Source organism: Diceros bicornis, chromosome 36 (genome assembly GCF_020826845.1).
Source record: "Diceros bicornis minor isolate mBicDic1 chromosome 36, mDicBic1.mat.cur, whole genome shotgun sequence".
In the NCBI taxonomy this organism is placed as follows: Eukaryota; Metazoa; Chordata; class Mammalia; order Perissodactyla; family Rhinocerotidae; genus Diceros; species Diceros bicornis.
Window position 1 is genome coordinate 1,001,309 of NC_080775.1, and position 24,720 is coordinate 1,026,028.

The 24,720-nt window shown below is 43.1% G+C and overlaps 1 protein-coding gene across 1 annotated transcript; it reads left to right on the forward strand.

The window, feature by feature from the left end:
- The first annotated feature begins 1,973 nt into the window (after positions 1 to 1,973).
- GTPBP4 (GTP binding protein 4) lies at positions 1,974 to 24,384 on the forward strand. The gene is made up of 17 exons (XM_058532334.1): positions 1,974 to 2,075; positions 3,329 to 3,499; positions 6,382 to 6,485; positions 6,570 to 6,706; positions 8,061 to 8,161; positions 9,897 to 9,989; positions 10,699 to 10,890; positions 10,971 to 11,036; positions 13,172 to 13,261; positions 14,168 to 14,278; positions 15,948 to 16,025; positions 16,410 to 16,461; positions 16,991 to 17,091; positions 18,762 to 18,959; positions 20,003 to 20,068; positions 21,995 to 22,138; positions 23,081 to 24,384. Exons 1-17 carry the CDS (start codon positions 2,028 to 2,030, stop codon positions 23,231 to 23,233), a joined length of 1,905 nt encoding a protein of 634 aa, XP_058388317.1. The 5' UTR covers positions 1,974 to 2,027; the 3' UTR covers positions 23,234 to 24,384.
- The last annotated feature ends 336 nt before the right edge of the window (positions 24,385 to 24,720 follow it).

Genomic DNA, 24,720 nt, shown 5'->3' on the forward strand with positions numbered 1-24,720 from the left:
GGAATATTATTGAGATACTAAAAAGTAAAGCACTTTGTAAATGTTAAAGTCCTATACAAATGTAAGAAATCGTTCAATTATTGCCTAGAGCTAAGAGCTAGAGAAAGAATAGTTGCCTGCCTGAAGCCAAGGATTGACTGGACTCATCTAAATACTGGATTGAAAGAAAAAGGAGGAGGACCTGGCCATATAAGAGGGAGGGGTGTGGGTGGGGTTGAAGGAGTGCACAGGTAGCTGAGGAAGAGTGATGACCATGAGCATAGCTTTGCAAATCTCCAGAACCGTGCACAGAGCTGTCCTGTGGTTTGGCAAACGATTGTAGCCAAGGAATGCTAATGATCCCAGAGGCTTCCTTTAGGAATGCTACATAGACATAGGAGGGATGCTTATTAACTTGCTGATGACACAAAAATGGGCAGTATAGTTAATCATAGATGAGAGAATCATGATTCAAGATTATTTTTGATATTGGAATGTTGGGAATTTGAGACATTTTCATGTAAGAATGATAGGACTTGTTAAAAGGAGTTGAGGGTGCATGCAAGATCACTGAGAAGCAGAAATAGCTAACAGTTAAGAGCAGAGACGCTGGGCAGGCCACCTAGGCTCAAACTCCAACTCGGCCACCTATTAGCTGTGTGACCATGGGCTGGTTACCAGCCCTGCTGTGCCTAGGCTTCCCCACCACTTCCTAGGGTCGTTGTAGGAATTAAATGAGTTAGTATTTGGTCAACTGCTTTGACCAGTGCTTGACTCTGCGCAGCAGGTCAGCCCTGCTCGTGGCTCCCTGCTGTTCTGGAGTCTCAGTGGCGGCCAGGGCCGCTGCCCTCTCCCACAGCACTCACACAGTGAGGAGGGTTTTTGCTTTTCAGAAATGCTGCATCTGACACATCTGACATCATGCTGGTGGGTATTTCAGAACTGACTGGAAATGTCAGGCTGGAATGGAGAGAGAAGTCAAGCTGGAAATGTGTATTTCATCAGAGTCATCCATGCAAGGCAACCAGCGAAGCTACCACAAAGAGAGAAGGACCCCGGAAAGGCTGAGCAAAATCTCCATAGAAAGTCTGGAGAGGTGGAGGGCACAGAGGAGGAGTAGCTCCAGTCAGGACGAGACAGTAGGAAGGTGAGTGAGCCAAGAACAGGGGATCCGACATATTAAGACCAGAGCCAGAACACCACCTCACGGGAGGGTTTGAAGGCGATGGGAACAAGGGAGAGCGACGACTGCGAAAACGCCAGAAGGTGTAAGGACTCGGTCCCAGGAAGGCTGACGGTTCAGACTGGGCGGGGAGCGGACGCCCCGATGTAGGGATCCGAAGACACAGCGCGGTGACTTTCGGGCGGCACTGGACAGGCCAGCGGGCTCTGCAGGGCCTGGCCTCACCCTGCGGCCGTCAAGCCTTGCCGGGCCGGTGGAGACGCAGTCCGGGGTCGGGGTCAGGGCCGGGCCGGTGGAGACGCAGTCCGGGGTCGGGGTCAGGGCCGGGCCGGTGGAGACGCAGTCCGGGGTCGGAGTCGGGGTCGGGGCCCGGCCGGTGGAGACGTGTCCCGCCGCGCTCCGCACTTGACCAAACTTGACCGCGTTAGCAGGTCAAGAGGCGGCGCGCGCGCTCCCGCACTTCCGCCCTTGCTTTACCCCGGGGCCGCGCGCGCCCCCGCCGGCCACGGCTCCCGGGCCCCTAAGACTCTGCGGGCCCCGAGACTGGAGGTCCCCGAGCTCCCCGAGCTTCCGTAACCCGCCGGGCCGGGCAGGGCGGGCAGCACAGGCCCCCAGGACGGCCCGCCGGGACCCCACCTATACCCGCACGGAGTGCCCGTCCGCGCCGCCCCTCCGCGTCCTCCCCACGCCCCGCGGGCCCCCAACCCACCCCGCCCAGACACCGCCCCGGGGGACCTCCGGGCCGGGCGGGGGCGCCGTGCGACGCGGAAGCCGTGCGCGGCGGCGCCGGGGCCGCCCGGAAGTGACGCGTATCCGGCGGAAGTCCGCCCGCCTGCTCCGCCGCTCCTCGTGTCTGACCGCCGGCATGGCGCACTACAACTTCAAAAAGATCACCGTGGTGCCGTCCGCCAAGGTAGGGGCTGAGGCGCCTTCCGCCCGAACCACCCTCGGCCGGTCGCGGGAGGGCCGGGCCTGTGATGCTGGGCTGGGAGAGGGGTCGCCGCCTCGCCAGCCCCGCCTCCCGGGCCGCGTCCCCCGGGGTTAGGGGTCCCCCCGGAGAGTGGGGGCTCCTTCCTCAGAGGCTAGGGCCCCCGGGATTAGAGTTCTTCCTCAGGTTTAGGTTCTTTCTCAGAGGATTGGGGCGTCCCCGTAGGAGAGGGGGTCCTTCTTCAGAAGTTGGCGCCCCCGTGGATGAGGGGTCTTTCCTCAGAGGTTAGGGTCCTTCCTCAGTGGTTAGGGTCCTTTCTCAGAGGTTAGGGTCCTTCCTCAGAGGTTAGGGTCCTTCCTCAGTGGTTAGGGTCCTTCCTCAGTGGTTAGGGTCCTTTCTCAGAGGTTAGGGTCCTTCCTCAGTGGTTAGGGTCCTTCCTCAGAGGTTAGGGTCCTTCCTCAGAGGTTAGGGTCCTTCCTCAGAGGTTAGGGTCCCCCGGGATGAGGGGTCCTTCCTCAGAGGTTAGGGTCCTTCTTCAGAGGTTAGGGCTCTGGGGGGTTAGGGGTCCTTCCTCCCGGGTTCGGTCACTCCTGAGGGAAGAGGGCGAGTCAGGGGAAGCTTGATGAAGTGGGTGACTTTTGAACTGAAGCCTTGAGGGTCCGTGGAGTCTGCCAGCTGGAGAGGGTGTGGAGATCTCGGGGCGTGATGTCTGTGCCCCTCCTAGTGCTGACAGTGTTGTAGGCGCTGTCTGCCAGTTTCTCTTGGCGCTGGGGAATTCACACAGAGATCCTGTACATCCTCAGACAGTCAGCTTACATATCTTAGAAGATTATAAGCAGTGGGTTTTAATTTTACCAATTATTTTGTATGCTTTGAAAGTCAAGGATATGCATATCAAAATTGTAGGATTGTTTCTTTTTTAATATTTCTTCTGATTTATGCTTGAGTTATCTGACTACTTAAGTTTCAAAGGTTCTTAGGTATTTAGAAAATAAGATAACATGAAGAACATATGGGATAAAATTTATTTCAGCAGCTATTTGCTAAATGTTTTTTAAAGTCCAGACAGTGTAAAAGATGAACAAAGTTGTATATAGAAGACTAAAGATTTAGTTAACAAAAGTGTTTGTAGTTTAAAATGTGTAGTAGTGTTAGATATTAGTCTTTTAAGATTTCAAGTAAGTGCATGGAAAGTAGATGTGTTTGATGTAACTGTGTCTTATTTTATTTGATCGCAGGACTTTATTGACCTGACATTGTCGAAGACTCAACGAAAGACTCCAACAGTTATTCATAAACATTACCAAATTCATCGCATTAGACATTTTTACATGAGAAAAGTCAAGTTTACTCAACAGAATTACCATGACAGACTCTCACAGATTCTAACGGATTTCCCCAAATTGGATGTAAGTGACTCCAAGGGATACAAATAGTTATGTAAATGTGAGCCTTCAGAAAATCGATGTTTAACCAGTTTGGTCTACTTATCTGACAGATAATGAAGGAAACAGAAAATAATTGACTTGTCAGAGTTTACTCAGTGAGTTAGTGGCAAAGCTGGGAACAGAACACGGGTTTTTTGATTCCTTAGTATTCTTCCTTTCCCCCAACTAAACCCCATCTAAGAGGGCCCAAAGCTATCTCCTCAAGCTTTCTTTGCAACCTCTAGGCTTGCGGGGCCAACCCAAGCTCTTTAGCTGAGGACTGTGAATCCAGGAGCCTGGGGTTCTGGTGGCTCACCAGCTCGTCTGGGCTTCCTCTCCTCCCTCTTTTCCAAGGCTCCTTTTCTTGTGGGCTCACATTGGATCAGTGGCCTGAGGTCCATACTGTTTGTGATCTTGTTGCTTTATCAGCCGTCGACAGTCAGTTCAGTACCAACCACTTTCTTCACTGCCAAGAAGAAATCAAGTGGGGAGCTGTGACTTATACATCAAGCTGAACAAGTTGAATTCCTCACTCTGCTGCATAGTGCAGTTTGCCCATTTATTGAGCTATGGAGGGCAGGAGCAGACACTGCTTATGAAGTCCCTGTGAGGGGTCACACAGTTGCAAGGTTCTTTGAGGTGGTGAAGGACATGGGGTCAGCAGTACAGTGTGAGAGCCTAAATTTGCCACTGCCCGGAAATAGTCCCTGAAGGTGGGTTAAGGCAGAGAGAAAAAGTTGGTTTATGTGACAAGAATTTCTTTTATATTTAAAAAGGTAATAATGGCTATTTAAAAAAATACAATAATAAGTCAGTTCTGCTAGCAGACAGGCACTTATCTTATGTATTTCTCTAGGACTTGACACAAGTGCTTGATAGCTGCTTATTGGATGAGTGAATAATTTTTTGGGAAAGGGCTAGTACCATAGAAAGTACCTGGGAATGAAAAAAGACGGAAGAATGAGGCTATTCTAAACTGATTTGGTATTAGGAAGCACCTGATTTGAGCAAACAGAAAATATCGTGACCTAATTAGTACCATATTTTTGTGGTTCTTTGTAAGAAATTTTACATTTTTCATTCTTGGTGTTTTTTTTTTTTATGTTAGAGGTTCAACTTTATAAACATTCTGTTTATTTATTTATTTTCAATTAGAGTTAGTTATATGAGGATCACTTTAGGGTAGAAGGTTAGGGTAAGTTACCATTCATTGAATGATTGTTGTGTCTCAGATACTGTTTTAGGCACTAGGAATACAGCAGTAATAAAAAAAAAAAAGGTTTCTATCCTTGTCTAGTAAACATGACATTATATAGTGTGTCAGATAAGAAAGGAGAATAGGGAGTGCCTGAGCAGGGCGATTGTAGCAGAGACCTGAAGGAACTGAGGTGGTGAGCCATGCAGTTATCTGGGGAAAGAGCACTGTAGGCACGAAAATAGCAAGTGCAGAGGCACTAAAGTCTAGAGTGTGAGGTCTCTGAGGAGCAGGCAGACCCAGGAGGGCTGAGCAGCGTGTGTGAGAGGGAGGGCACTAGGAGGTGGGTCAGAGAGGTAGTGGGTGGAGCCAGCGACTTGTCTAGGACTTGAATTCTGTTCCTGAGGGAGCAGTTGGAGTTGAGCATGGGACATGCTGTGCTTTGATTTAGCTTTAGAGGATGACTGGCCTGTCGGGGAAGAGACCATTGGGAGGTGAATGCCGTGACTTAGACCACTGGTGGTAGTGAAGGAGTGGAGAAGTGGTTGGCTTCGGAGTATCCTTTGAGGGAAGAGCTAATGGATTAGCTCATGTGGCAGGTATGGGCCTTAGTACCTTGGGCAGTGGTGTTGCCATTCACTGAGACGGGAAAGGGGAGCAGGTTTGAGAGGAGGAGAGCAGTTTGTACACGTTAATCATGAGATGTGGGTAAGATGTACAAGTAGAAGTGCCGAGCAGTCTGAGGTTCATGAGCAGTCTGGCCTGGAGATATAAAAATGGGACCTCTGAAAATGTAGACAATTCAGAACTGCGTGAGACCCCCAAGGAAGTGAGTATGGAAAGAAAAGTGCTCCAGGAACTGGAGTGTTGAGCGTTGCCGTGGGAGCACAAGCCAGCAGTGCAGTTTGAGGAGTGGCCAGTTAGAGAGAAGAGCCACAGTGGGTCCCGAGGTCGTGGTATAAAATGCATCAGGAAGGATAAGTGGCCAGCTGTCTAGTGCTGCAAAGTGGTCTAGTAAGGTAAATGAGGATTGGGAGGTGAGTGGTGATCTGATGAGCTGTTTTGATGGATTAGTAGAGACCTGACTAGATTGGGTTTATGCGAGTGGGAGGAAAGAAAAGACACAGTACCTCTCTTCGTGTCATTTGCCAAGAAGAGGAGCAAAGAAATGGAAGGATTGTGGGTACAAGGGACTTTTAAAACTTTTAAAGAATTTTTTGGGAAATAACAGCATGGTTGCAGCCTGTTGGGAATCACCAGGTGGAGAGGGAAGAATTAATGGAAAAAAGTGGGAAGAATTTCTGGAGCTCAGTTCTTGAGAAATAAGGGGGTGGGTCTAGTGTACAAATGGAAACGTCACCTTGGCTGGATCCAAGGACAGTTCTCCCACAGTAGCGGGGATGAAGGGAGCATTCTCAGGCACAGGTCAGGTGCAAGTGCAGGCAGAAGTGACTTCTGGGCCTGCTTCCCTGCTTACTGCTTCTTTTTTCTCAGACAACTAAACAGACAGTCATTAGCCAGGAGAGAGGACTGGGGAGAAGATGCTGGGGGTGTGAGGAGAGAGGAAAAGGTGTGACATACTTCCCTAGGAAATTACTCTTCAAGTATTATTTACACATAGGGATGAGAAACTGATAGCAAAATGACTGCCTTGTTTTTCTCGTTATAGGATATCCATCCATTTTATGCTGATTTGATGAATGTTCTGTATGACAAGGATCATTACAAGTTGGCTCTAGGACAAATAAATATTGCCAAAAATTTAGTGGACAAGTAAGGTATTTTCTTAACATAGTATCTTTTAAGTTATTGTCAGAAGTGAAAAAAATCTTATGTATTTGTTTTTATTTCTTTAAGTGTTGCTAAAGATTATGTGCGGCTTATGAAATATGGTGATTCTCTCTACCGCTGCAAGCAGCTGAAGCGTGCTGCCCTTGGGCGAATGTGTACCATTATCAAAAGACAGAAGCAGAGTTTGGAATATTTGGAACAAGGTATTCTTTATGTGTAAGCAAAAATGGTTTTTAGTGCATTCTCTTAAGGTACTTGATCCTTGTTGAGGCCTTATTTTTGAAATACTTATGTCTTATTTAAGACATGACAGGGTCAAATTATTTTTCCCAGCCTAGTTTATAAGAAATTCTAACAGGCTAATTGTTATTGAAAAAGTGGCTAACACATATAATGCTTACAAATTAATAGCACTATTAGGAAAATTTATTTTTTGTATTTAATAAGTAAAGCATATACGTTATAAATCACAGGAAAATACCATAAATATATATAAAAAAATAAAATGATTCATAGTTTTACCTATTATTGACACTTTAATTTTTTTTAGAAATACTTTTCTTTGTAATATGTGCTAGCATCAAACTGCCACTCTAGTTTTGTTACCTGATAGTTCTATTTAATAGGACAATTTCTGAATTAGTGTAGTAGGATTTTTATTGAAACAGTTATTTGCCTTTTTACATGCATATATTTTTACACTACAAATTTTTTTAATTCAGTTGGTTTTGTTCCCTCTCCCCCTGCATCTTATAAATAATTTATGACAAGATTGTAATACTTGGCTGCTTTGACAGTGCTTCAGCTGATCTGTTTGATCTTGAGGGTAGCCCAGTAGTGTACTGGAGCTGTGTGCATTGCAGACGAGGCACCTGATTGGTCATTACATGGAAAGAGCCCCTTGCTAGCCAGGAAGTGATGGCATGCATGCTCCCTTCAAAAATCGTTTTCCAAACATCACCTCACTTAGTAAGAATCATCTGGGCACTTCTTAGAGGTGTGTTTTTGGTCCCACCTTTGACGTTTTGGGTAGGGATGCCAAGTTGGTAGGGCCTAGGAACAGGATTCTTGGTACAGCCAGATTTGGAAAATACTCTTCTGTACCATGGTGCCTCTGCAACTAATCCTTTTTTCATTCATTTATATTTTCTCTGTCACTTATGTTATAAATGTTGGAGTGAGGGTGCCAGGCCAGTGGCATAGCAGTTAAGTGCACGCGCTCCACTGCGGGGGCCTGGGGTTCAGATCCTGGGTGCACACCGAACACAGCTTGACAAGCCATGCTGTGGCGGCGTCCCATATAAAGTGGAGGAAGATGGGTGTGGGAGTTAGCCCAGAGCCAGTCTTCCTCATCAAAAAGAGGAGGATTGCCGAGAGATGTTAGCTCAGGGTTAATCTTCCTCACACATGAAAAAAATAAAATAAAAAAATAAATGTTGTAGTGAGGTTAACATAACCATGGGCCTGGAGTATAAGTAAGTCAAGCAGATCTTAAACTTTGAGTTTCTTAATTTTTCTTATGAATAATTAAACACATTTAATTTAAACTTCTCATAGTGCGTCAGCATTTGTCCCGTCTGCCAACTATTGACCCGAATACAAGGACCCTGCTTCTGTGTGGGTATCCGAATGTCGGCAAATCCAGCTTCATCAATAAGGTTGGTGTGTCTCTGATGATAACACAGGTGACCAAGGACCTGAGACCAAAGCACTGCCATGTCCTGACCATGTTGGGTAGAGGACAGCTGACCAGTTAGTTGATACTGCCGTAGGCTTAAGACACTGTTTCCTTGAAGGGAGGATTGGCTTTGTCTGAACCTAGATTTATATTGCTATTACAGAAACCATTTTATTTTTGATTCTTGTAAGTGTCCTACAGATTTGTAAGGGATTTGAGACATTCAAGTGCATTTTTGTTAATACATGGAGAGCTTCTCATAGGATGTGTTGTCTCCACGTACTTTGGGAATGGTAGTATCAGGGAGTTACTCTTGACTGGCAGCCTGCACTTGCTAAATTGGACTTCCTAGTCTCTGAATGTATTTTTTGGGTGAATGTTACCTTGGTTGCTGTATCAACTTCACATAAACTATTTGTTCCAGGTAGCGGTAAGTGGCTGAGTCTCCTTTCCTGACTGAGGAGTTTTTTTTGTTTTGTTTTGTTTTTTGGTGAGGAAGACTGGCCCTGAGCTAACTTCTGTGCCCACCTTCCTCTATTTTGTATGTGGGACACTGCCATGCTGTGGCTTGATGAGTGGTGCTTAGGTCCGAGCCAGGGATCCGAACCTGTGAACCCTGGGCTGCCAAAGCGAAGCGCACAAACTTAACCATTGCGCCACCGGGCCAGCCCCTGACTGAGTTTAATATTTGGGACTCAAGGGTACTATTTAAGTAACTTGGTAACTTGGTGCTTCAGAACAATGTAGCTAAGCTTAAAGGACCTGAACAAAGTAGAAACAGTGTTTAAAATGTCAGTTCAGGGAGCCGGCCCTGTGGCATAGTGATTAAGTGCAAGTGCTCTGCTGCTGGCGGCCCGGGTTCGGATCCCAGGCGCGCACCGATGCACCACTTGCCAGGCCATGCTGTGGCGGCGTCCCATATAAAGGGGAGGAAGATGGGCACAGACGTTAGCCCAGGGCCAGTCTTTCTCAGCAAAAAGAGGAGGATTGGTGTGGATGTTAGCTCAGAGCTGATCTTCCTCACAAAAATATTAAAAAGTAAAATAAAACGTCAGTTCACAGCCAGCAACAGCTCAGGTGCCAAAAAACAATTGTTACATATGTTGTGGCTACTTGCTGCCCAAAACACTTTGGTTTTTAAGCAGATTTGTAGGTTTTTATTTAGTCCACAAATTGCAATGATATAGTGACAAGCCGAAGTTCTGCAGTGACCTAGCTGACGTCTCAAACACTTGTAAGCCAGTGCCGTGGGCTGTCAGCCACTTAATTAATTAAAATTAAACAATAAAAAAATTCAGTTCCTCAGTCGCACTGAGCACATTTCAAGAGTTCTTGGGGACACATGGCTAGCGGACCCTGTATTGGACAGTCCAGATATAGAACCTTTCTGTGGCCACAGAAAGTTCTTTTGGGCATTGCTGGGGCCGAGGAGGATGAGAGGAGAAGCTGATGGATGTCCTCCAAATACTGGGCCTTCCTTGCCTCCTAATACCTGATTTAGACTGTTCCTCCATGGGCCCAGTGATGTGAGGAAGTGGAGCCTGCCTGTCTGTCAAGGTGTGGTAGCTCCTGTCTTCAGGAGTTTAATTATGTGAGGGCTGTCTTTTTTTTTTCCTCTACCAAAAAAAATTAGTCTTGATAATATGTTTATATTATTTGAGAGGAAATAGGGTATAGAACTTCTGTGATTGTGAGAGTTTATTGTTTTGTTTTAGGTGACAAGAGCAGATGTGGATGTCCAGCCTTATGCATTCACGACCAAGTCTCTGTTTGTCGGGCACATGGATTATAAGTATCTGCGTTGGCAAGTGAGAGTTCTTATCTTTAAACATAGAATGGACATCTTGGTGGTTATGTTAATGGAGTTTGATTTTGATGATTCCTAAAGTCCATTTCTCAGTGTACTTAGAGTCATAGGGAAAACAGGAGGTGGGATAGATTCTCAGGGTCACCAGGAACATCCCCATGAAGAAAACTCATCTAAGCTTTGACGTTGCATGAGGGCAGTTCTTGCTTCTCTGATCGGTTTCTGGGGAAGTAGCTACCATTGTAGATTTATGCGTTATGTTATCAGTGGTGCTTCTGATGAAATGAAAGTCTCCTTGTCATTGTTCTGAGTCTGTCATTAGAAATGGCATTTGCTAACTATTTAAAGGGAAGCAACCTGTTTCCACAGTTGAATTTAATTTTATAAATGATGAAGTAATTCCTAACCTGTGGAAGTGTTTGCCAGTTCTTCCAGTTCTGTTTCATGATGTCCCTAATGAAAAGAAGAGTCATTCTCTGAAGGTCATTGGCTAATTCTTTAGTGAGCTCTCGGTCCCTCCACCCTTCCCATAAATATTTAAAGGATATGTACTTTTCCCTCACTGCTTTATTTTATTATGGTTGGTTGGGAGACCTACATTTTATTTACTGGTTTTCTCAGAACTAGTTTGGGTATGAGTGACCTCCAGGGTGTGCTGGATGGGAAGTTTGTGAATATGTGTGCTTTGGAGTAATGAATCTGACTGTTAGGTTGTAGATACTCCAGGGATTTTGGACCACCCTTTGGAGGATCGGAACACCATTGAAATGCAGGCCATCACGGCCCTAGCCCACCTGCGTGCTGCAGTTCTTTATGTGATGGATTTGTCTGAGCAGTGTGGGCACGGGCTGAAGGAGCAGCTGGAGCTCTTCCAGAATATCAGACCTCTCTTTATCAACAAGGTAAATGCGATAACCAGTATTTTCATTTATAACCTGCAATGTGAAGGTGGTAATTTCATTGTTTTTCTTCCTTGTTCTAGCCTCTTATAGTTGTAGCAAACAAATGTGATGTGAAGAGAATAGCTGAACTTGCTGAAGACGATCAGGTAAATCACCTTCATATTTTGAATATTTGCTACTTACCAATTCTGAATCTCGTCTCAGACAACGAAAGTTGAGGAGAAATTTTAGCAGTGCTAGTCCTGTTTTTTATTTTACAGTTGAGATAATATTCCTTGGTTTAGTCGACATAACATTCATTATAAAAACCTAGGTAGTGGCAAACTACAACTGAAATTTCTGAATTCTTGCTCTGTTTTAGAGGCTATGGAAGTGTCCATGCATTTGACAGATCAGTGCCTTGGAAGATGTGCTTACTTGGGAAGGGAGTGTTCTCTTAGATTGGTGCTGTACAGGAAGCAAAGCACCTTAAGATATGCTTTGCCTCTTGCAGGACTCAGGCTACCAGTGCACTGAAGCAGCCCTACGCAGAGTACGTTTCTAGGTAGGAAGGGTTTCATAGGTGTTCCTTAGTGTACCTGCTGCACAGGCTTTGTGGTGAAATGAGTTTGGGAATTGAGTGCGTGAATGAAGGAGAAGGAGCATCTGCAAACTTTCGAGAACCGTGAGTGTGTAGTGTCTACTGTAATTTTCCAAGAGGCAGGTGATATTGTTAGCCCTAGTTTTTCAAACTAATTTGACCCTGCAGCCCTTTTTAATAGGCATATTTCAGGTACAGTGGTTCTCATATCATGGTCCCCAGTCAGCAGCATCAGCATTGCTTTCCCATGGTAATGTGTCATAAATGCAAATTCTTGGTTACACCTCAGGCCTATGGAATCAGAAACTGGGGAGGCTCCCAGCAGCCTGGGTTTGAATGGGCCCCCCGGTATTAGATGCACACTGGAGTTTGAGAACCACTGCACTGGAATAATGAACTCGACCTGGCCGCATCTACTAGAGTATACTCACCACATCAAAGGAGAAGGTCTCTTGAGAGGGGTGTGCTGCTCTCTTCTCAGTCAGTGTGTCTCTCTTGTGATGTTTAGATGTTTAATGCTTGGTAAGAATTCAGTTCCTTGGGGCACTGCAGTGTATTTTTTAAATTACTAATCATATAAATACTGACGTCAGAGAATTTGCTTGTCTTTGAAAAGACCCAGATATCTATCGAGCAGTCTCAGGTTTCTAGGCTACAAGCATCATAGGGTGGGGAAGAAGGGAGGGTGGGAACACTGGGAAGGTTGAGGCGGGTGTTGCACCAGATGCTTAGGCTCTGCAGTTAGACCTGCTCCAGTCCCCACTTCACCCCCTGCCAGCCGTGATGGGCGAGGTCACCTTTCAGGAATCAGTGATAGTACCACCTGCATTATTGAGCTGTGTATCAGTGATGTTGTCGGGGAGATTTAATGGAATTGGAAAGCAAATGGGTAGTGGGCACTGTAACAGTATTACTGTTTGGTTAACACTGTGTTGCAGCCTGCCTTGTATTTATTGGTGCTTGCGACTTCATCAGAGCAGCAGTGTAGGTTATTACCCCATATTGCATGTAATGAACGCTGTCACCGTGAGCTCAGGCAGGTGTAGTGTCTTAGTCGGGATCATGTGCCAGTCATTGGTGGGATTGGCTCTCAGACCCCGATGTTCTCCAAGACCATTGCTCTTTCCAGGGGAGGAGGGAGTCTTAACTGCTAAGTTGGACTCTAGTGAGGAGGGAGGTAGATCTTGTTCATGAGAAGCTTGGCTATCATGGGCGTGGTCACCTGCGTCTGAACGTGGCCACGTCTGCAGTGAGGTATCAGCATGGCATTGGTGGAGGGGTGCACAAATGAAGTCCTTTCTCTTAGAGTCTTAGTGATTTATATGTAGCTAGCTTTGTAAACGTTTTTGTGTTTTCTAAGGAATTCTCCTAGGCTGGGGAGACCAAATATTTTATAAAAAATAGCATTGAAAACATCCATATCTTGGTCTTCCCAAGTTTCATTTTGGAAGGTGAGGTCTCACAGCATGTTCTGGAGAGCCTCTAGTTTGCTTGCTATAGTCTGGTTTGATCCTCCCAGTAATTTGTATTTTCTTAATCACAGAAGGATATGTGGGAAGATTACACAACTGTTTAAGTTCAAATAACAAACCACACATGTTGTGCTAGTTAGCATTTGTAACACCCATTTGAGGAATAGTAAGATTCGTTCATGGGGAACTGGAAATAAATGCATCTCTCATTTTTCATTTGTATTCCCAGAAAATATTTACAGATTTGCAGGCTGAAGGATTTCCTGTGGTAGAGACCAGCACGCTGACGGAGGAAGGGGTTATTAAAGTGAAAACAGAGGTCAGTGCTTCCTTACAAGCAGATGTTGACCCCTTTATTGTCTTTCTTTTGTTTTAGAAAAGTCAGTTGTTGGGGGAAAGAAGTTTTCTTTCTAGGTGGTATTGACATTGAGCACTGGTAGTAACTAGGCCGGAGAAATGAGTGTAAGTGCCCTCACTGAACCCGAGGCCCCCACCTGCCGGAGTGAATGTGGGAATTTGAAGAGATACTTACACTCCTACTGTGGGTAATTTTAACTTGGATCACTGTCTGCTGTGTCTCTTGACCTGCCAATATTTCCACGAGAGCTGTAGTGAAAAGTACTTTCATGGAACCTGTTTAGAAACAGAAGGGAAAAAAGTAGTGTGAAAAGTAGGAACAGTTTGAGGAGGCATTTCCTGTTAGATTCCATATGCAATTCTAATTATTTTTACTTCATTGTTATTTTTACCTAAAATAAAAAGAAAGGGCATGATGCTGTTGGTTTTACTCAGGTCTCAGTTGCTCCAGTTAGAGTCCTGAGGTGGAACGTGAATCTAGTTACGGAGGACTGTCTAATTAGCTAGCTCAAGGGTCGCCAGTGGTGGGAGACAGGCCTGGAATGGGACATGGGGGTGCTTGGGCGAGCTTTGCAGCAGCACTACCTCAGGGTTCTGCCTCAGATTAGGCCTGGCCTAGAAAGGGAGAAAGATGCCTCCTCCCTCTCTGGAGAGTGTGGTCTGCCCCAGAGTAGTTCCCTTAGGGTAGTCCCAAGGACTTAGCCACCAGATGTCGCTACCGAAGAAAAATGCATAGCGTGTTCCAAACCTTTGGAACATAATCTGCTGGTTAGTGGGGCTCTGGTTCCTGGTTCCTCCTGGAAAGGTGCAACAGGAGGCTGCTGCAGGATGCCTTGCAACTTGGTGCCTTGTTTTCTCACCTTCTTAGGCTTGTGACAGGCTTTTGGCTCATCGAGTTGAAACCAAAATGAAAGGAAATAAAGTGAATGAGGTGCTGAACAGATTGCATTTAGCTATACCAAACAAAAGAGATGATAAGGTAAGGCTGCCTTTCTAGAGAGCCTTTGAGATAAGATTGTGTTACTGATATGGTCAGTGGACACCACTGCATCCCTTCTTCCAGGGGTGCAGATTCAAATGGATCTCGTGAGTGGTCTTGAGTTTCTTACTAAGAATGAAAATTATGCCATGTGTATCATAAACAATTGAAAAGGTTAAAAAAAAAGTATAAAGTGCCAAGTTAAAACCTGCTTCTCACTCCACCAGAGGCAGTTACTGTTAACTCTGTTGTTTGTCATTCCAGAAATATTTTTGGCATATAAGCATATTTTTAAAAAATTTTTAACAGAAATATATTAGGTTCTTTAAAAATTTTCCTTTTTTTTACCATTGTGAACAGTACTCAAGAGCACGTCTTTATACATAGGTCTTTGTTTTTAATTGGAGTAAATTTTAAGGTATAGCATTGAAAATGTCATTGTCCTCCAAAAATGCCTTACTAGTTTATACTCCACTGACAGTTTGAGAATGCATGTTTTCCTGCATCATTGATGGGTTAGCTTCTGTCAGTCTAATAGATTGAAGATGGTTAAAGATGGTTTTATTGTGATATATTTCTTTAATAATTAGTGCAGTTGAGCATTTTTAATGTGCTTATTGGCTTCTTCAGTTCTCTAGGTCATTTATCTTTTACTCATTGATTTGTAATTTTTATATTAAGGAAATCAGACTTTTTGTATGTTTTGTAAATATGTTTTATTTTTTTTGGTGAGGAAGGTTAGTCTTGAGCTAACATCCGTTGCCAATCCTCCTCTTTTTGCTGAGGAAGATTGGCCCTGGGCTAACATCCGTGCCCATCTTCCTCTACTTTATATGTGGGGCACCTGCCACAGCGTGGCTTGATAAGCAGTGCGTACGTCCGTCCCTGGGATCCAAACTTGTGAACCTCCGGGCCACCAAAGCAGAGCATGCGAACTTAACCACTGAGCCGCCAGGCTGGCCCCTGTTCTGTAAATATTGTTTTTCTTTTTGTCATTTGCTTTTTGATTTGGGGGATTTTTTTTTATCTCAAAGAAATTACACATTTTTAAACTATTAGAATATTTTCTTTATGGCTGCTGGGTTTTGTGTCATGTATAGAAAGGCCTACCATCCATTCTAAAAATATTCTTTAAAAAGTATTTTTTCTTCTATATTGTGATGGTTTAATTTTTTTTTAATTTTGCCTGTTTTGACTGGAAGTCTTCAATCAGTCTTGAGTTTATTTTGTTCTTAGGAAGCAAGTGGAGGTAGTTACCCACCTCTATTTTCAACTGGCTAGTCATTTATCTCACAACTAATTGATTAATGCATCTTTCCATTGAATTTCTCATATGTACTTGGGTTTATGTCTAAATTTCTCATTCATTGATCTGCTTTATTTCTCCTGTATCACTTTCTTTGTCTATAATTTTTCTTGATAATCTTGATGTGTATTTTTTCTAAGTAAACTTTAGAATTGGCGTGTGAAGTCCTCCTGGCTTCCTTGCCCAAACTGGCCCTGCATTCTCCCCTCTACTCCTGAGTCACCTATTGGTTTTTAATTGGTTTGAGTATAGTTTTATATTTTCCTTGCAGATGAAGAATTTGCTTCTAGTTTTTCTTTTTTTTTGTTTCTTTCACATTCAGCAAGGTGTTTCACATAAATATTTCCAATAATATCTTCTCAGGAGAGGCCTCCTTTCATCCCAGAAGGAGTGGTGGCACGCAAAAAGAGAATGGAGATTGAGGAGCCAAAGAAGAAAAGGGTAAGTTGCTGTAGGTTTCCTTTTAGAGAGGGGTAGAAGGGCTGTGCGTGCAGTCAGGGTGGAGACTTAGAGCAAGAATGTGCTTAGAGCACCTGGTGCCCACTCTGTCAGTCTCTGAGAACATGGCTGTGGAAGCTGATGAAGGTCCCTACCCTCGTGGATGGGAGGTGGCAGTGAACAAAGTACATATGTAACAGATATGGTCCACTGGATGGTCCAAACAGCTTTCCTGCCAGAAACAGGAGCTGAGCCTCATGGGGTTGGAAGGGTTGGCAGTTAGATTGGAGAACAGATGATTTCACAGGGACAGGGAGAGGCTCAGCATTTCTGGACCTGAAAGGTCAAATAGAGCTGATTATAATTGTTTTGTTTTTTTCATTGCAGGAACGAGATATTGAACTGGAAATGGGAGATGATTATATTTTGGATCTTCAGAGTAAGGGCTAGAATGTAATCTAATGTAAAATGCCAGTTGCTTGTAAAGTGTTTCAGAAAAGTGTGGAAAGACTTTAATGAGTGAAAGTCTTCCAGCATTTTGTTAATTTAGTTTCTTAAAGATGAAAGGTCACATACTGACAGGGCTCTGTGAGATTTCTTCCAGGTAAATTTCTCTTGTTTTTGGATAACCGGGATTATTTTTTTAGCTTTCTTAGCATATAAATGCTGAAACATTTGATATTGTTAATAATCTGTTATTCGTGCCTGTCGTTTCCCTTCAGGTATGTCTTACTTTTTTATTTTTGTTTTCCTTCTCTGGTCACTTAATCCTGAGATACTGATATGCCTTGGGAAACGTTTGGAGTAATTCTTTCATAAGGATGTTACTTTGCTTATGTGATGTCGAATGCAAATGTTCTCTTGTCTTTGTAGAGTGACATGACTTGTGTAAGTCACAACTCATTTTGGGCACATAGTTGAAGGTATTAAAAACTATAAGTGTAACTTTTTTTTTTTTTCAACTTTAGAGTACTGGGATATAATGAATTCATCTGAAAAATATGATAAGATACCTGAGATCTGGGAAGGCCACAATATAGCTGATTATATTGATCCTGACATCCTGCAGGTTTGTGTCACTCATTAAATTATGTGATTTTTATTCTTTTTTAATGCGACCACTAGAAGATACGGGCATAACCTTGGGCTCACCTTGTCTGTTCCCCTCGCTCCTTCTACCTCCACCAAGCCTCTAGTCCCCAGTCACCAACAGCCTGCTCCTGCCGAGTGTCCTGAGACTCCAGGGCCCTGCCAACTGGGTTGCCACAGGCACAGCACCATTAATCCTCTTCCTCTTGGCTCACATTCTTCCATCAAGGCCCCTTCCAGACTCCTCCTCTTCTCAAACCTGCCCATACTTCCCTCTGCTGGTCTCAGCAGATGGCCCCCTTTTATAAAGAAAATGGAGTCATGGGGTGTGAATTTCCTAATCTCTCAACACTCCGTCCTTCCTCATGTAGGGCCTTCTCTTTGCAGAAGTTTAGCCCTTGGGGCAGGCTCTACTTGCTCTCTGACCTGGCCCGTTCTTGTCTCCTCTGGAGTTTTCTCATGTCTTCCTCCTGTTCAGTCCCCTCCTCATTTGTTACTTTGTAGTATGTGTCTCCACAAGTTTCTCTCATCTTTTGTGAAAAACAAAAACTTTCTTAAACCCTGTGTCCTCCTTTAGTTGCTATTCTGTCTTCATCTCCTCAGTCAAGCTTTTTGAGAAAATAGTTTATAAAATATTTGCAGTCTATATTTCCTCATTTTCCAGTCCTCAATTCCCAAATGCTGTCCTGAATTTATACTTCAGTCTGGTTGTCATTGTCTGCAAGCTCTTCACACCCTACATTTTAGACTCATTTCTGCTTCAGAAGCTGACCTGGTTGATAACATGATTTATCTGGGTATCCAAGGAGTAAACTTAATGTAAGCCTCCTTCACTTTTCTGTTCCTCTTTACTCCCCTTTTGAAATATTTGTTGTTCTCTCATCTCATTTCATTCTCAGCTTTTGCTTTCATTGGTCTTCCTCCTTTTCATTCTGTTGTCCACACTCCCACACGAGAGAAATCATGTCATTCTCCTTTAAGCTCTTGGGTATGCCTCCTGCTTCGTCTCTTGTGTAGTGTCCAGTTTCCTTAGCGTGGGTTCAAAGCAGCCTGTGATCGGCCTGGCCTGTCCCCTTCCCAGCCTCCCTCCATCTGTGCAGTTTTCACATAAGTAGTCACGTGGGCACATTGGACTGTCAGATTTCTGTAAAGGTTTATTTGTTAGGTTGTGATATACATACATGTATTTTTTTTTGTTTGTTTTTTTAACTGTAAAGCCAGTGAGGTGGTGTTTTGGGATGGCATTAGGATGGATAAATAGGCTATTGTAGTGTTAGACCAGTTCAGATTGATGTTCTAAGTTTTTCAAGAACCAGGGTTCTTTCACGTATCTGCTGGGACTGGTGGGGAATGAGGGAGGGGACATCTGCACGTTTTTAACCTTAGTGTTTGGCATAATTGTTGTTAAATAAGAAAAAGAAATGGCATGGAACAGTTAAAACAGCTTAGTGTTTGTGCAGTCTTCATTTTCTCACAGAATCTGTTTGCTGGGAGGTAAGCCCTGGCATGTCAGACGAGGCCCACCTGAGACTGGACCCTGGCATTCATCACATCCTGAAAGACTTAGTGGAAACCTTATTCCTATATAAACGTTGCTACACTTGTTTATGAGTTTTTCATTATTGATTTTAATTACAACTCTTTTTAAAGAAATTGGAAGAGTTGGAAAAAGAAGAAGAGCTAAGAACAGCTGCTGGCGAGTATGACAGTGAATCTGAAAGTGAAGACGAAGAAATGGTGGAAATCCGACAGCTTGCAAAAGAAATTAGAGAAAAAAAGAAGTTGAAAATTCTGCAATCCAAAGAGAAGAATACACAGGGACCCAGAATGCCTCGAACTGCAAAGAAGGCAAGTTTTATTTCTCTTCACAAAGGTCTGACCTATTTCCTTGTGTATTGGGTTCTTGTATAGTTATTGCTAAATACATTTCAACCCATATGTGTCCATAAGATTGATTGTACTTACTTTGTTTTGTTGGTATATATTGACTTTTGAGCTCGCTTGAGTCTTGATCTTTATATTCTGATTGTTATACATTTTCTTGGTGACTTCCACGTTCAACACGATTATATTCAAGTACTTTGCAGTTGTACAAATTAAGATCATACTTCATGATTTGTAGAAGTAAAGCCATCAATTCACGTTTTTATTCTTTAATTTCTGTATCGCTCAGGACTCATCTTTTGCAATTTACAGAAACCTCAGCCAATCTAACTTAAATCCAAAGGCGATTTATTGGCTCCTATGACTGGTTAGGATGGGAAGAATCGCACTTTAGGCACGAATGGATCAAATGATGTCAAGATTATTTCCACTTCCCAGCTCCATCTTTGTTAGGCATCTTTCTCTCCTGCTCCACACTCTTGTCAGGGCGGCCAGTGAGGTTAGGTCCTGTGGTTGCCCCCAAACCACAGAACATGGCAGAAAGGGAGGGCCAGCTCCCCAGAGAAAGAGGGTGATGTGCGGGGCAGTTAAAGTGTAATGGGTGAGGAAGAATAATGACAACATTCCAGACACCTCTTGATGTATATTCATGTGTTTGAAATACTGTTTTGATGTGATGGCAAATGACCAGTTCTTGACAGACGTAGACATCACTGTATTGCCCCAGTGGTGCTCAGTGGGCTTGGGAGGAGGTGTTGGCCTCTGGAGTCGGCATCTTTGGGCACATCGCCTGGCCTCAGCTTTAGTGACCTCCTCTGCATGCGGAGAATCCCCTGCAGAGTTGTGCAGAATCACAGACGTGAAGTGTACATCATCTTACACATAGCAATTATCCAGGAAATGTTAGTTTTCATGCAATTTAATGAGCTGTCCAAAAACTTGAACATAAACCCATTTCATCGAACTAATTTTGCTTAAAACAAGTATCCTTTTTCCCACCATTTCAGGTTCAGCGGAAAGTCTTGGAGAATGAGATGCGCAGTCTTGGTGTTGACATGGATGATAAAGACAATGTGAGTGTGCAGAGATGGTCTCAGATGCTTGCATAGTTGGATGTAGGTTTGTCTTAGAAAACTGGGGTCTTAGAAACCTGTAGGATTACAGAGTTGACTAAAAGAGAAATTAGAATTTCAGTATTTCCATTGAGGAGCTTCATTAGCATGAGATCTTGATTGGAAGTGGCTGGTTAAGTACTGAACAATTGTGTTAGTCACACTGTTTTGTCCTTTGCCCTCAGGGAATGGTTCAGGGGCGTTTGGCTCAAAGGACCATGCTGTTGGTGCAGGATGGTGTTTCCAAACTTAGTTCTTATTGTGGATAGACCTTGTATCCTCCATCATCCTTAATTAAAACTCATCCCTGGGGTTGGGGAAGGTTTCTCTGGGTGTTACTCCGGTGTTCTGCTTCAGTTAACCTTAGTTATGTAACATGGCCCCAGTGCATTTTCTTTTTCTTTGTTTTGTTGCTTCATGTCACTGTTTCATTGTGTATGTATATATATTATTTTCCATTCCAGGTTAATGGAAAATTTGGAATATACCGAAAACTTTTTAGAAAAAAACCACTTGTGGTTACAGCACACAAAAATAAACTAGGTTGACGTGTGGTACATTTTTGCATCTACTTTTCATTGTGATATAAGCATTTTTCATTTTAGGATAATTTTCTCACATTTTTAATTGAGTAAATAGATTTAAGTTCTTTATTTAGGCTTTTTGGATTGTTTGTAGTTTAAAAATTCATTTGCTGTCCCCTCAAAGAATGTAAGATGACATATAGGAAATATACAATAAAATAGAAGAATTTGCATAGGGAAAAATATGAATTGGAATAGAGTGTCAAAGAGAACAAAAGAGATAAATTTATCTGTCCTACACAGTTTTTGTACTTGAACTATGACTTCGATTTTGGTGACTAGTCTTTACATAGAGCTTTCATTAGCTTCAATTCAATTACCAAATAAATATGAGGTATCATTGAACCTCTCAATGTGAGCGGAACTTTGGCTGTGAATACCTCAGAACTGTTTTCCTTGGAGCCCAGAAATTAGAAGCATTTCAGATATGTATTAGAATTCTAATTTTTTTTGCTGGATGAATTATGCCAGAGCATAGTATACATCTTCATATAAAAGAACTTTTTCATATTCTGGATTATTTTCTCAAAACAGCTTTCCAGAAATGGAATTACTCAAATCAAAGGATAATGTTCTGTCAAAGTTTTTTTCCAAGAGGGGTAGACTAATTTGGGTTTTAATCAGCAGTGTACGAGAGGATCCTGCTCGCATGGAGTACTATTTTAAGGTAGATACATAGCTTCTGACTTCCAGTTGTTTATTAAGTGCTGGGCTTACTGCCTACATGCCTTTCAGAGTAGTAGTATTATCCTTATTTCCTCATTGTTTATCTCAATTTACATCGTTATTTCAGTAATGAGGGTGAGCAAGGCACCCACGACCAGCGTGAGCAGAGCTGACTTGCCGAGGGGCTGACCGCAGAGCCCGTCCTTAGCAGTCTGCGTGTCTTTGCTTAACTCAAGGCTTAGCTTTCTGATGGCTGTCACTCTGTGTTCAGATAGATAACCCCAAAATGGAGGAGTGAAGGAGAGAGAACTCTTTGTATCTGAAATAGAAATTGTGATGCTAACCTGATGATTTAGGGTAAGGGAAAACATTGTTGAATGGGCAGCTCTAAGTAAATTTATTTAAATGGAGTTAAAATCAGCTTTGTAACGTAAAGTAGTTATGTTAAGTGAAACAGAATATTTGACCAATAATCTAACGTGAGATTAGTTGTCTTTTAAAGATCTTTAGCTTATTTTATAATGGTTCTAAGAACTCCTAACTGTCCTTTCCCCTCTTCGGGGTAGCTTCGTTTCACATTTGCCACTAAGCCTGGAAGCCAGGCTGGGGGCCTGAGGCACTGAAGTTTGCTTTCCAGGCCCATTATGCAGTCCAGGCCAGGCGATCTCGGAGTGTTACTAGGAAAAGAAAGCGGGAAGACTCTGTTCCACCCTCTTCCGTAGCCCGGAGTCGCAGTTGTTCTCGAGCTCCACGTGATGTCTCTGGTCTTCGGGACGTCAAGGTTAGTCTCTGTAATGTGTAATTAATAAAACAGTGGCCTCTGCTGTTTGTTACATGAGGCTTAGGGCAAACACCAACAGTTGTCATTTGGAATGGCAGGGACTGCAGATGGGAGATTAGCTGTGTGCTGCACTCCAAAAAGCAAGCTTGGGCCAGGGTACAGTGGGTGTCCCTGGACCTTTGTCCTAGGTGCACCATTCCCTAGTGGTGTCTTTTCTCAGGAGTGGACAGAAGCATGGTGTGATATGGCACCAGACGGTCTGAACCTAAGTCCCAGCCATTTAGGGTCGTGGTAAGAAATGGATGGATGCTGCCCAGAACCTGGAGGCCAGGGACCTTCACCCCCAGCAAGCCCATGCGGGGAACCAACCCAGAGGGAGCTGTTTTGACCAGTCTTTTGGATGTCCACAGTCTCTTTTGCTGAAGCTTCTGTTTATTAAGAAACACAAAAATTATTAGTTTCAGCATTTTGAAAGTTTAGATGTAGGAGAAAGTCTGTATATAAACTGGCACGCAGTCTACTTGATGGAAGCCTGAGTTTTCCATTCCACCATGACATCTCCATCTAGAAATCTAGATTTTAATATCAGTATTGCCACTCGTCAGTCATATGTAAGCAGTACAGTTTTATGGGCCAGAATCGCAATTTCTTCATTTGTGTAAGAGGGAGTTGGAACAGGTGTATCTAATCTTCCAGGTCTAAAATGTGTCTGGTCTTTCTAGGTACAAAACTTATCTAGATATAATTTTACCCCTGTCTTCATACACAAATATTTTACCCCTGCAGGTACTGTGGTGGGTCTGAGGGAAAACAGCAGTGAGTGAGACTTAGCAGGGCTTCTCTTCACAGAACAGACCTGGATCATTGAGACAGGTAATGAAAATACATGTGGAAGGTTAGTTTTCAGTAGCTAACGTGTTCATGTTTTCTTGTCTTTTATAGATGGTGAAGAAAGCCAAAACCATGATGAAGAATGCTCAGAAGAAGATGAATCGCTTGGGGAAGAAAGGCGAGGCAGACAGACATGTGTTTGATATGAAGCCCAAGCACTTGCTCTCTGGAAAGAGGAAAGCTGGTAAAAAGGACAGGAGATAGTGTCCGTGGCAGCTGGGACAGTGGCTAGACCACTGTGTGTTTCTTGGTTTGCTATCATATGGTTTCATAAAATTGGAGTCATGATCTATAAACTGAAAATAACAATGGAAATAACGAAAGCAGTTGTTGCTTTCCTGAAAACTGTGGTTAATCCTTAACTGTACAGGTGTGGGACATTTTTATCACTGCGTAGTATTACAGATATTTTGAGCAGACAGTGGTTTCTGCATTTAATGGAGTTTTGATTGCTTCGCATTTGCAGAACTGGAAAGATTTATTGATTTGACTATGTTGTTTTTGATGGAGAAAAATCTTTTCTTCTGCAAGAGGGAACTTTGGTTCACTGCGCACAAATAGTCCTTTTTTGCAAAGAAAACATCTTCACTTGTGGACATGGCCAGAAGTCTGCCAGCCCTGTCCAGCAGACACAGCTACAAACACAAGTTTATAGGTGTTTTGGAACACAGGGCTAAATTATTTTCTAGTCTTTTTGTACAGTGTACCATTTTAATCTGTCTTCAACTGTTTTATCCAAGATAAATTTCCAAAAGAAAGTAGTTTTGATTTATTTAGGATTTTTTTGTTTTGTTTTGTTTGCTTAGTTACACATCACTGTCAGTTTGGCCAAATGAAAAGGGGGAAAAATAAATGACAATGTTTTTAAAGCAAAAAATACTTTTTTTGTGGAATAAAATGTTGCCTAAGGCCCTACAACAATTAAATGTGGGCATCTTCTTCAGTAGTCCCTTGCTGATGTTCGATAAAACACACAAACATTCCCAACACTACCACAAAAACACCTCCTGGGAGTCTGTTTTTAATTATTTTAAGTGGAAATGATTTTGAAATACATGTCAACTTAAAATTTCCAAGCACATTAAAATGTAGCAAGCTAACATATTGGAATATTGAGTGCGTAAAACATTCCTTGACCACAACACAGTACCATTGTTACCACATACCTTGTGTGCAGTTTCAAATGCAGGTGCTTCGCTTAGCAGGTCCCCCTTGTGACTCTTAGAACATTTTCAAAGCTCTCCTTTGTGTGACAGTTGTAGTGTTTTGGAATATAATTTCAGACTTTTTGTCTTGCACATAGGTGTAAAAGTTGTATTGCATTTTGTGGATATAAAGTAACATTGTCGTGTGTGTGTGTATGTGTGTATATATATATATATATATATATATATATATATTCTGGAAAAGGTTGTATTAAGAGAAACTCGAAGTCAAGTGATGTCAGAAGATGGTGGAGTAGAGAGCACCAGGAATCCATGTCTTCATCTGATCACAATTGCATAGCAGAATCAGTCTCTTGTAACTATTTTGGAATTCTGGAGTCTCTTTGAAGGCTTGTGTCTTCTGGGGAAAGGCTTGGCTGGTAAATCAGTAAATTTTGGTCAATTTTAGCCCTTGTACCTTAGTGTCTACCCATCCCCCACCCCCCAGCCCCATGTCAGTTAACTATGCCTGTATTCCTGATGCTG

Coding starts and splice junctions, on each gene's coding strand:
- GTPBP4 (XM_058532334.1), top strand. CDS start 2,028: ATGGCGCACTACAACTTCAAAAAGATCACCGTGGTGCCGTCCGCCAAG. Junction 10,891..10,970: donor GACCTCTCTTTATCAACAAG/GTAAATGCGATA, acceptor TCCTTGTTCTAG/CCTCTTATAGTTGTAGCAAA. Junction 16,026..16,409: donor AGGAGCCAAAGAAGAAAAGG/GTAAGTTGCTGT, acceptor TTTTCATTGCAG/GAACGAGATATTGAACTGGA.